At 40.2% G+C, this 13,207-nt stretch overlaps 1 protein-coding gene across 6 annotated transcripts in view; it reads right to left on the bottom strand.

Moving 5' to 3' along the window:
• Positions 1-13,207, bottom strand: part of mboat1 (membrane bound O-acyltransferase domain containing 1) — a 132,922-nt gene that overhangs the window by 15,459 nt on the left and 104,256 nt on the right. For all 6 annotated transcript variants that reach the window (XM_059945461.1, XM_059945464.1, XM_059945462.1 and 3 more), the window contains one exon: positions 7,045-7,177. In XM_059945461.1, the coding sequence (XP_059801444.1) occupies positions 7,045-7,177 (133 nt within the window). The remainder of the gene's footprint in view (positions 1-7,044; positions 7,178-13,207) is intronic.

Genomic DNA, 13,207 nt, shown 5'->3' with positions numbered 1-13,207 from the left:
GAAAGTGGCAAATGAAATAAAATGTTGGAAAATGTATGGTCATGCACTTTGGTAGAAGAAATAAATGTGTAGACTATTTTCTAAATGGGGAGAAAATCCAAAAATCTGACATACAAAGGGACTTGGGAGAGTCCTCAGAGAATAGATGTTAACTTGCAGGTTTAGTTGGTGGTGAGAAAGGAAAATGCAATGTTAGCTTTCATCTCAAGAGGTCTAGAACTTCCTTTGTCAACCTTTTTACCCTGCAGGAACCCTTGAAATAATTTTCAGGTCTCAGAGAACCCCTGCATTAAAAGTATTATATCTACAGCTCATGGTTCATTAACATGATCAGTAAGTTGTAAACACAATAATCTAAAACTAATTGTCAGTGCTCTTTTGAGTACAGAATAAATTTTTAGCCAACTTTTCTCGAAAAAAGAAACATGTAAAGCTTAGTTTACCTTTCTTGAAACTAACCTTTCTTTCCCTTTCATAAATTTTAAAAAGTCAAAAGGCAAACGTAATAAATTTCTGTTAAATAATCAGCACAGAATAATTGGCTTAAGCCAAAATGAAATTTAATTTTTCTAAAAGTAGGCTCGGTAAATTTAATTTAAATAAAGGTTGTAAATTGATTTTAATTAAAAGCTTTACTGTTTGTTTTCGGATTCCAATAGCTTTTTAAAATAATCAGCACTTTTACGTGTCATATGCTGTGACTGGTAGTTAATTCTCTTTTCAGTTTTGCTGGAGCCATTGCTGCATTTGTAAGGTTTTTGCCACTGTCTAGACACAATGGAATAGAGGATAATAAAATATTTTTAAAAAACACAGCATAATAAATAAATGAGAAAACAAACATTTCATGATCTCTTGTGGAATGCCTAGTGACGACTTGCTAAACTCCGGTTGAGAAACCCTGGTCTAGAATATACGAACAGGGATGTGATGCTGAGGCTTTATAAGGCACTGGTGATGCCTCGCCTTGAGTATTGTGAACAGTTCTGGGCTCCTTATCTAAGAAAAGTGCTGGCATTGGAGAGGGTTCAGAGGAGGTTCACAAGGATGATTCAAGATTATCATATGAGGAACATTTGATAGCTCTGTGCCTATGCTCATTGGAATTTAGAAGGATGAGGGTGATCTCATTGAAACCCTTCGAATGTTGAAAGGCCTAGACAGAATAGATTTGGAAAGGACATTTCCCATGGTGGGGGTCTAGGACAAGTGGACATTTAAAATAGAGATGCGGAGAAACTTCTTTAGCCAGAGAGTGGTGAATTTGTGGAACTTGTTACCACAGGCAGCTGTGGAGGCCAGGTCGTTGGGTGTATTTAAGGCCGAGATTGATAGGTTCTTGATTGGCCATGGCATCAAAGGTTACAAGGAAAAGAACGGGGAGTGGGACTGAGGAGGGGAAAAAAAACGATCAGCCATGTTTGAATGGTGAAGTAGACTCGATGGGCCAAATAACCTAATTCTGCTCCTAGGTCATATGGTCTTAAGGTCTAAGACAATGTCAAGATGAGACAATAGGTCAGGATAACATTGATGAGTAACCATAGAGTTCAGAAACCTTAAGTTTGAGCAACACAATTAATAAGAGGAACAAGAAGCTATACTGACACATCATTACCAACACCACCAAAACTGCTCAGTACAAATCTTCCAAAGCAGTTTTCTATATCAAGAAATTGATACCCTTCTTCAAAAATAATGATCCCAATGTGAAAGGCAGCATCACTTGTGGCTCATATGATGGAAGGTGACAAGCTTGGCTATACAGAATCACAGAAATGTACAGCACAGGAACAGGACTTTTGGCCCTCCTCATCCATGCTGACTGCAATGCCTATCTCCACTAATCCCAACTGCCTGCATCTCTCTTCACCTTTCATATCCCAGTACTGTACCCTTTTCTTTGCATGGCATTGAAAGAAGCAGAGTTATTTGATTACAGTTCTTGGCCAATGCCTCATAAAATGTTGCACAGTCACAAAAGAGATGCCAAATTGGTTCAAAGTGTTACTGAAGGTCTCAATGTATGCCATAGAATCACAGGGACAAACACTCAGGTTTACATTCCTTGCATTCCTGGTGTTATCTTTGTAAACATTTTCTACCTTCCTCTTGTGCTTCAACATAAATATTTATTATGTACTGGAAGTGGAGTATCTACCTATTAACTTTTACTTTTCTGGAATTCAGTAGATTCATGACATCTCTCTCCCACTACGGCCTCAAGTATAATGCTTGGAAAGTGTGTGTGAGATATGATGCAGCTTGCACACTGATTTCAACTGTGTTGTGCATACTTCATAGTTCCCCATGCCTCAGGCTTTGGAAAGACTGCCAGCTGTTGCTTCAGACACGATGTGGCGACTGCATAATGAGTGAGGGTGAGCTTTAAGTGGCACAGGCTGTTTTTATTTATTGCCTGGGCTCCCAAGCTTTCGATTTCCCACTTATGTGCCCATGCAACAAATGGCACAATTATTGCTTCTTGAAAGCTACAATTAGCACACAGTGCTAAGCTGGCAAGCAGCCTGGTGCCAGTGCATGTTAAACAGTGCAATGCAATCTCTAGAAAAATTGAGCCAAGCAGGTTATTAAAAATGGCACATAACTAGAAGCCTGATTGTACTGAGGTATAAGCACAATATCCAATCATGCCTGTCACTAATTGTCTATTATTGTACTTTTCTTGGCTATAGGAATCTTGGTAATTAGTGGTATTACTGCTCATAGCCTGAAGCTATGAATGCTCCTAGTTAACTAACTGCAGAATCCAATTTTTTTTCACCTCTGGTTTCCTGCAATTTGGATTTTTGCTCCACCCTCATAAGCTCGCAGCTTTACTTTTTTTCCCCGCTTTTTGTATATAGCTGACATGAAATCATGAGTAAAGAAATTCAGCTGCAGGCACCCAACCTCCACCAGCACATACACAAATCATGTGACTAAACTTCCAGCAGCATCTCAAACTAAAGCTAAGATCAGAAGATTTTATAACACTGAACATCTTAAGGCAACAGGTTATATTCAATAAATGACTTTGATACTTTTAATTATAAAAGCCTTAAAATAGGCATGGCACATCTGAAAATATATTTTAGTTCTTTCCATTATCAGCTCATTTATCAGAATCTGTTTGCATTGTAACGTGCTTCAGTTTACAAAAACCTTTGCAAGTCAGTAACTCAAATACCATCTTCTCATCCTGATTCAACCCATGTATTATGAGCTCCATGAAGCCAAAGAGTTCTTTGACTGTTATGCCAGTAAATTCAATTTGCCACTGAGTCACTGACACCTGTTGTGGTAGGTTGAGAGCTGAAAATTGTACCATTTCTGAAAATGGACACAGGGATTGCAATGTGGATTTACCTCACAAATTCCTAATGTCAGCTGATTTGTTTGAGTGGTGTATGGAAGGCAAAACTAATCACATCAATGACAGTTGCTGCAAAGCACAACAGGTGGTTCACATTCATAAATAGCCGGAATCAATTAAAGTCAGGCTGCAGGTCTTAAAGGGATTTCACCTGGAACAGATGTTGGATAGAGATTGGGAGTTCATTCTGCCTTTCAATTCATTGAAGAAAGATAGTTAAACAAAAATGAATGGGCTATAAATATGAAGTGCTAAATCCTTGGTTAAGGGGATGGAGAAGAAAGTAGGTGTGCTGTTTCACTCAGAGCACAAGGTTCCCCTGACAAGTCCCCAGAAGACAGTGGGAAAAATATAGGACACAGAGAGAATTACATGTTCAAAAGGTCTTAGACATATAATCAGAGTCAATAACTGTAACTTCCAAACTGATGCCCTGCCAACAGCAGTACTAGTCTCAGGCTCTATTCAATGAATCTTGTCCACCATAATCTTCTTCAATGAGAACTCATCCCTATACTGAAAGGTCCATCTCTCCCTAGCATGCTCAGGAATAACTGCAACCTTTACACCAGTATCTCACATTGACCAGTGTGCAGCATCCAAGCATGCAACATTCACAGTACATGTTCCCCTAGCTTTTACAGCTAGGTGGTTCATCAAAGGAGGCAAAAACAACCAGCTGAGAGTGAAACACATCTGATTTAATGACCTTATTTATAAGGACACTGCTAAAACTATGGCAAATTGGGTGATGGAATAACAAAAGGCACAGCATTCTCATATCTAAAACTCCATTTTGTTACTCCTTATCCCATAATTTACTTCTGACTTATAAGGTGTTGATGGTGTAAGCATTCAGCTAACTTACAGTATACTCACCAACCTCCATCCCAACATCACACAACAGCATACCTGTAGATTTTAGCAACTTTGAAGGATTCTAAAAACATCAAACTTTCAAAACTATTCAACTGAAGCAACAGCCAGCAGGAATCAATCAGCAACCAAGCAGTGCTGATAGGGTAACCTTCCAGACGCTGGCTACATTCAGAAAAGCTGAGTTTCATATTGGATTGGTAATATAATCTGGTTAACCAGAGGGGATATGTTGGGCTAATCCACTCACCAATTTGGTGCTTGAGGTGAATTGCACTGCCCGAGTACTGACTTCATTGGAAACTCACCTGGTAACTTCTTCAGGGTAGGCATGGTAATTGCCACTGTGCACAGAAAATTAGAGTGACCTTCAAGTCACATATTACCACAAACCAGCACTACATATTTAAATTTCTATACTGGAACAATAGCAAATATGGTAAAGCAGAGATTGTAAAATATTTATAACACTTGTAACATGAAATCCACTCCTCATTACAAGACCAGTTTAACTTTTAATCCAAAGAATTTTTCCAGAGCCGGGCTATTCTTTGGTAATTGGGAAATGAAAATGAAAACAATTAGTTCATGAGATTACATAAATCAGTAAATCTGTCTAGATGGAAATCACTACACTTAAGAAATCGCCATCATTTGTGTTAGATGGTACCGCATACAGAACACCAAGGCAACTGCTGTTTTCACTTTAATTAACTTCAAACTGACAATAACAGGAAACTCACACGAGAGAACTTCATTACAAATGATAGTGATGTTGTAGCCAGTACAGCTGGAGATGCAATCAAATGGATGAATGTTTTCATGTCTCCCATCAGTAGAACAAGTATCTAGACAATAAGAGAAAAGTTTTCTTTTTCTCCATTTTTAATGTTCCAGCATCCATCGACAGTTCCAATTGTTCTGACATCACCATCAGTTGTAAACTGCCCATTCAAGTAATGAAATGCATATGTTGAAAAGCCGCAGTGATCTTCAGTAATCCTGACTCACTCATGAATGCATAAATAGAATAATGAAAATTTATAGAAAAACAGAACTTGCAATGTTACTTTCAAAGTCCATTGAAATAAAGACATCAGAAAAGGTGCAAGATAACTAGAATGATATCAGAATTAAGAAGTCTTGCTGATTAGATAAAATGCAAATAAGTTCAGGTTGTTTTTCTCAGAAATATGACTAGTAAATCATCTGATTAATGTCTAAGATTATGAAAGAGCTTGAATATGACAGACAGGAAGAAAATATTTCCACCTGTAGAGGACAGCAGAACAAAGGACCATAAATATACTGTACGAGTCACTATCAAACCTAACAAGGATTTCTGTCATTATTCACAGGTACCTATAACATAGAACTTTGAGACAGCTCACAAAGGTGCTGAGGGGAGCTAGATAAACAAGATCGAGACAAGGATAACAGTATCTGCTGGAATGGTTAGACAAAGAGGAATGGAAGGATGCTCCGAGGAATATATACACCAGCATGGATCAGTTGGGCCAAATAGCCATACAGTTTTCAGTTATGTATAACAAGTGACCTGCAGCTTAATAACAAACAGGATGAACAAATATTCAAAAAGTTAATAATTGTAATCAGTATCTCCCATTCACACCACCTTGCATTAGCTCCCCGTTTCTCTTCTATACACTTCCTCTTGGCAAGATAAACATTGATCATTTAGACAAATGAAGCATAATACAAAAAGAAGTTTGTTGATAACACAGAAATCTGGACTGCAGGAAGAATGAATGGGTTGGTCAGCTGCAAAGAAAAATAGCAATACAATGTTGTTTTAGTAAATGAAAGGTTATTGAGTGATATGGAAGAACTGATGGACTTTGAACTATATGCACACGGAGCATTAAAAATATCAGGACAAGTCAACAATGGATTTAAAAAAAACTAGCCTGTAGAACTTGAGGCACAGGAGAGCTGGGAGACTGCTGTAACTGTCACGGACTTCAACTGCTCATAACTCTAGTCACAAAATTACTGGAAAGGACTAATTAGATCGGAGGGATACAACATAGAAATTGATCCTTCAGCTCTGAGGATTTCTGTGTGGATCACAAAACATTCATCAACACTAATTCTCTATACATTCCTTTCTATTATCCCTTACCAACCCTCCCCATCTCCCTTTCCAGATGCTACCATTGAACTACACATAAGAGTCAATTTACAATTCCAATTAACTCACTAGCTCATATCTTGTTGGAACACAGAAGGAAGCCATAAAACTAGAGGAAAACCACGAGGTGACAGGGAAAACTTGCAAACTCCACACAAAGGAAGCTAGAGGTCGGGAATGTAACAGGTTCGCTGGAGCTGTGAGATAACAGCTCAACCATTTGCACTACAGTGTTGCTCCAATATTGCCATGAGAGGAAAATTAGGATGGTAATAGTTGAATAAAACATTTTTTGTTCATGCAGAGGCTTGTCGGGCTCTTTTACACACTGTCTCAGAGGATGGGAAAGGCACATTGAAACAATACTTGGATATGTATTTGACCTGCCAGGCTAAATGGATGACACTGGGATTAGATTAGAAAGCTCTTTCCTACTGCCACGAGTCTTCTCTGTTGTGAATTTTCTGTGATTTTACATAATCGAAAGCGTCTGCACACAATAGGTCAACAAAAGTGGTTAACAACGAAATTGTGAATTACTTTTGAAAGTTAAAAAACATTGAGTGCCTTCCAGTTCAGTTGTTTAAGAAATGATACCAAGCAGTAGCAAACCATCTTTTGCACATGGATTGATACTCACCACTCTTGCGGCCAGCGTGATGGGGATTGCAGTTACAAAAGTGAAGTAATAGCCAGGGTACACACCGTGCCACAAGGCTGAAAGTACAAATGTTAGAGCAGTAGGGAAGTAGGGAGCCCGGTTGTAGCAAACACTAAAGAAAGCAGAAATGGACAACATTAGAAAAAGATGAAAAAATTTGATTTGTTCTGCATTATTTCCAATCAAGTTAGTTCTTTGTGCTGACTGTCAAAAGACTAAAAGTTGTTTAAACTTGCATGGTAGGTTGACCCAGAATGGCATATACCTGATCAAATTCTGTATTACCAAATTGGAAGTTACTCATTCATATGCATAATAGACACAATGAATATAAATATACAACTAAAAGTTATTTTTCACTGTCCTTGGAACAACTCTAATGAGACAAGTTTAAAATGTAATGACTGATTTTGTAGATAAACATGTAAACTAAATTCTATACAGCAAAGGTACCACATATCTTGCAAGTTAATCCGCCATTATAATCCTGTCCTTTTGTCCTTTACATTGAAGTGAACAGAAGGTGAAATCAAACAACCATAAAAGAGTCATCAATCACCTGCTGCCTAACATGCCACCAGCACAGACCTTTAAAATGACATATCCAAAGATAGGATACTGTATCACATAAATCAGCACGTTGACATGTATTAAAAATTGCATGAAATCCTTCTCAGTAATCTATGTTAATTTATCAGAAGGGTATTAGTTACTAATGGATGGATAAGTTAGTGAGACTGTGGCACACCATGTTCATTCTGGAAAATGCTCCAATCTATTCCATTTAACTGATTCTTAATGCCAACTGGATCTTCCTTATTTCATTCTCTGTCTTCGAATGCATTTAAATGTAACCAAACACTTCCTTAACATTGCAAGCAGCCCTTATTCCCTAACAATAAATATTTGACCACTTGATCTAATCAATCTTTGGTTACATTTTCCCTGACAAAATGACCTATCTGTTCAATTAGAGTAATAAACATTTATTAAAATTTATTGCAATAACTTCATAAAGGAAAGCACTTTTAACAAATCTACTTTGCACAGATTTTGCAGGGTATCAGAAAAAGTGTCAGCATTCACCTTTGTTACATCAGGGAACTGCTGCCTCACAGCACTAGAAGAGACCCATGTTTAATCTCGACTTCTGATGTGTATACGGAGCTTGCATGTGCTCCTCCTTATGAGTTTCCCTGGGTACTCTGGTTGGCTCAGACACCTCAAAGACATGCAGATTGGTATGTTAAATGTCCAGTTTACAGCATTGCTGATGCTGTAAAAGCATTGGAAAGTTGTGAGGTAAGTGAAAGATACCTGGACTCTGACTTGCTTTTCTAGCCATATTTGTAGCTGGCTCAGTCACATCACATGGTGTGTATAAGTAGGTGCAAGTACCTTACACTGGGTGGAGGTGGTGGAAGGGGGTTGTAATGCCCCTATCAGGGCTGCTTGTCCCCCACTGGCCCCCACATCTCTCACTATGGCTCCAAGAAGCTGATTGCATCTGACAGTGACCATACCCCAGGTAAAAGGATTGACTGGGCTGGCTAAGCCAGGTGAGGGTAGCCAATGGGTATCAAACCCTTGGTGAGATAGGGATTTGTTCAACCTAACAAGCAAAGTTGACTGGGTGGAGGAAATCAACAGGATGATTAAATCATCAGGAAGGTCATCCAGTGGTGCATTGTGAACAATGAAGTGCACAAGGCCATGTCTGAGCACAGAGAACAACAAACCCAACCAGTTGCCCTCCACCACCACCCTCCTCCATTTGGTGGAACTGGCCCTCATCCTCAACAATTTCTCTTTCAGTTTCTCCCACTTTCCCCAAACTCAAGGTGTAGCCATGAGCACCCTCATGGGCACTAGCTATGCCTGCCTTCTTTTTCATTACATGGAACAATCCACGTTCCAAGTCTTCCCTGGTAATGCTCCCCAATACTTCCTCCACTACACCGACAACTGCATCGGCGCTGCTTCTTGCACCCACGATGAACTCATCAATTTCATCAACTTTGCCCCTTTCTACCACCCGATCCTTAAATTTACTTGGTCCATTCTGGATATCTTTCTCCTCTTTCTTGATCTCTCAGTCACCATCTCTGAAGACAAACCGTCTACCAATATCTTTTATAAACCTACCAATTCCTACGGCTATCTTGACTTTACCTCTTCCCACCGTCTCCTGTAAAATGCCATTCACTTTTCTCAGTTCCTTCGTCTTCCCTGCACTTTTCAAGGATGAGGTTTTCCGATCTGGGACATTAAAGATGTCCTCCTCCTTCAAAGAATGGGGTTCCCCTTCCTCCACCATTAATGCTACCCTCACCCAGATCTCCTCCATTTTACAGACATCCTATGTTCCTGCTGCCTTAACATGGATAGTTCCTCTTGTTCTCATCAACCACAGCATGAGTCTCCACTACCAACGCATCATTCTTCACAACATCTGCTTTCTTCAACCGGACCCTACCATCAAACACACAACCCCCCTCACTTTCCACAGGGTTCACTCCCTTCTTGATTCCCTTGTCCATTTGTCTCTCCCGCCACTCATCCCTGTAAATGGCAGAAGTGCTACACCTGCCCATTCACCTCCTCTTTCACCTCCATTCAGGGACCGAATAGTGCATGATTGCATTTGACAGTGGCCAATCCCAAGGCATCCAGTGCTGCCTTCTCTACATTGGACCCACTCCCAATCTGATATGTCAGTCTCTTCTGCATTGATGAGGCCACTGTCAGGGTGCAGGAGCAACGCCTCAGATTTCATCTGGGTAGCCTCCAACCTAACAGCATGAACATCAATTTCTTCATCTTCTGGTCATTTTTCTCCTCTCACCCTTCCCTCTTATTCAATTCCCCACTCTGACCTTTTCTTCTCACCTGCCTATCACATCTTCATTGTACCCCTCCTCCTTCCTTTCTTCCATTGTTCACTCTCCTCTCAGATTCCTTTTTCTCCAGCACTTTGCCTCTTCCACCTATCACATTCAGCTTCTTACTTCATTCCCCCTCCCCCACCAATCTTGCTTCACATATCACCTCCTAAGCTTGTCCTCCTTCCTCTCACCCCACCTTCTTATTCTGGCATCTTCCCCCTTGCTTTCCAGGAGCTTTTAAGGATCTCAACCTCATTGATTTTCACAGATGCTGCCTGACCACTGAGCTCTTCCAGCACTTTAAGCATGTTGCTCTTGGGTTTCCAGCATCTGTAGAATCTTGTGTTCATGAACACGGAAAATAACATGGCCAACCACTGTACCCATAGAAGTAACCAGTCATAATGGTTCAGAATGTTTCTGGAGGCCCAGAAGGTGAGGTCACTCCAGTACAACAGCTTCTCCACGTTAATTTCTTTCATCCACAGTTTTTCTGCAACTCTGCATTTCTACTTTACATTTACATCTCTTTTCTTTCTGCCAAGTTCATGGATTGTGGAGATAGGGGAAGGGTGAAGCTTGAACTTCCAGCATCTGCAGATTTCCTCGAGTTTGTGAAGTAATAGGTAGAGGTTACCATGGGTGTTGCAGCTCCAAAGTTGAATGTAGGTGGCTGGTGGACCACTAGTCACCCTCCTTGAAACTAGTCCACCCAGATGCCCAGTTGACTGTGGAGCCCTTTACAGGGAAAGCACTGCTTACCCTAGCAAGAGAGAGACTACAAAAAAAGTCCCAAACATTGCCCACTCTAAAGATCTGGAGAGTAGACCATGGCTGGCAGTAAAACCTTTAAAGCAATCGAGACAAAAGGTACAGCTGGACATGAACCTACAGAAGCCAACGCTGGATGAGCCTGACTGATTCTCCCCACCCTCCCAAGTCTGGGCGAGGTCAAGAAAGCAATTAATCAGACCAGCCATGGACGGTCTTTCTGCTGAACCTTTTGAAGCAGCTAGTCCTGAGACTCTGAATACACTCCATCACATCCCAACCAGCATTTAGCTGGAAGGCATTCTGTAATAAGACTTTCAAGATGGTACTGTTCTCTCCCTTTTCAAAAATGAAGACAACAAGTCAGACTTTGTCAATGATTGAGGTATTTTCCTCATATCCATTGCTGGGAAGATTCTTACACAGATCATTCTCAACTGCCTCTTTAGCTCTGTTTCAGAGGATGTGCTGCCAAGACTGAATGTGGCTTCAGATAAGCACACAGTACTGTTGACAAAGCCTTCTTGGTTCAAAAGGTTCGAGAAAGAAACACTGAGCAAAATGTGGATCTCTATGAAATCTTCCTTTTCCTAACAAAATCCTTCGATATATTAAAAGGGCCATACCCTGGGTCATCATCGCAAAGCCTGGCTGTCCTAGAAGACTCATCCAGATTGTTTGCCTCTTTCACGATGGCATGCTGGGTCTAATCTTGTCTAGCGGTGACACTTCAACAACATTTGACATTTCCAATAGCGTGAAACAGGGCTGTGTACTTGCTCCAGTCTTGTTCAACCTGTTTTTCTCATGTATCCTGAACCATGCTTACTGTGTCCTTCAAAGAGGAGTGTAACTTCAGATACAGACTAGATATTGTGCTCTTCGACCTCCAGAGACTGAAGGCACGGATGAAGGATCTTGAGAGATGAATCATAGAGGCACTGTTTGCTCATGGCTACATGCTTACAGCATATACAGTGGTTGACCTTCAAGTCATTGTGGACAAGCTTGCTGAAGTCTCACGATTCTTTGATATTAAGCTCAGTCTCCACAAGATTGAGGTCTTGTACCCAACTGCTCCAGGCTCTGTGGCTCATCCTTTCAGGAAAAGTATCAAGGGTACTGGCCTGAAGATAGTCGATCATTTCAAGTACCTTTTCAAGTTCTTCTGCTGGCTCTCTTGACATGTAGCTTGAATCAGCAAGTCCGGTCAGTCACAAGTGACAAGCTACAGAAATGTCAATGTCAGCTAAGATCAAAAATACAAAGCAATCAAACTGACTAGCATTTTGTATGGCTCTGAGACCAGGAAACACATCAGACAGCTCAAGTGTTTCAACATGAGACCCTCACAGTCACTCATGGGCATTAAATAGCAATATAAGGTGACAAACTAGGAAGTGCTGGACAAGGCTAGTCTATTTAGCATTGAGACCATAATCCTGAGGGCACAGTTGCATTGGACAGGATATGTAATCCATATGGGCAGATCCTGCTCACCACACCAGCACCTTTATGGAGTTTTTGCAGAGGACCACTGGAACCAGGGACATCAAAGAAAGCAATTGAAGGATTGATTTAAAAGACAGCTTCAAACACAACCCCAGCCTCTCTAGTCTGTACATGTGGCGAAGTTCCCTTATCTCAAATTGTTACAGCAAATTTCTTCTACACCCTCTGCAAGACATTCACTAGACTATGATACCCAAAACTGCACATATTACTGGCAACTCTCAAGTTTTAGCTGTTTGGGCAATGGAAATCTGCTCCTACAGAATTAATAAATCACAATCCAAAATATGAGGTATGAAATTTATGTGAAAACAAAGCAAATCTTTCACTCACTTTTCTTGACACCAGCACAGATAATATGGTGTTATGGAAAATCCTGACATGGACCACTTTCCAGGCATGCAACACCTGCCACCAAACCCCACCACACCCTCCCCTGTAGCAAAGGATTCATCTGTGCTCCAGTTGTGGCCAAATCAAAGATAATCTATATTGTTGCAACCTACGAATCCATCTACTCTCTTCATCACTTAACCGACCTGCTTTGCAACTTTCAGTGTATATAATCTCCAAAAAATCCTGCACTCATGATTGAATTGTGCCATTCAGATAATGTTTCCCCTTGTTCCTTCTGATAAACAGGTTTTCTTGTCAATGTTATGCTATCACATTGCCTTTCTACTATAAGAAAAATCAGGTCCTCAATGAAGACCCTAAGGAAAAATTACCTTGAATGAGTACCACAATCAACTATTTTTCCCACTAGCAGCCTAAGAGCACAACTACTCTGTGGTAGTCTTTTAGATATAAACATTGAAACCAGAATTGTGACAAGAAGTCAATATTTCATTAACATTGGAACTTTATTTCCAAATTTAAATGATCTTATGTAGATAATAAGGTAATGATTTTCCACAACTTATTGGATCTGGATCACATTTGTTATATGAAGTGCAATATATATATATATCACC

Source organism: Hypanus sabinus, chromosome 20 (assembly GCF_030144855.1).
Source record: "Hypanus sabinus isolate sHypSab1 chromosome 20, sHypSab1.hap1, whole genome shotgun sequence".
Lineage (NCBI taxonomy): Eukaryota > Metazoa > Chordata > Chondrichthyes > Myliobatiformes > Dasyatidae > Hypanus > Hypanus sabinus.
Note: the sequence above shows the minus strand (reverse complement) of the source record. Positions and strands in the feature narration are given on the sequence as shown.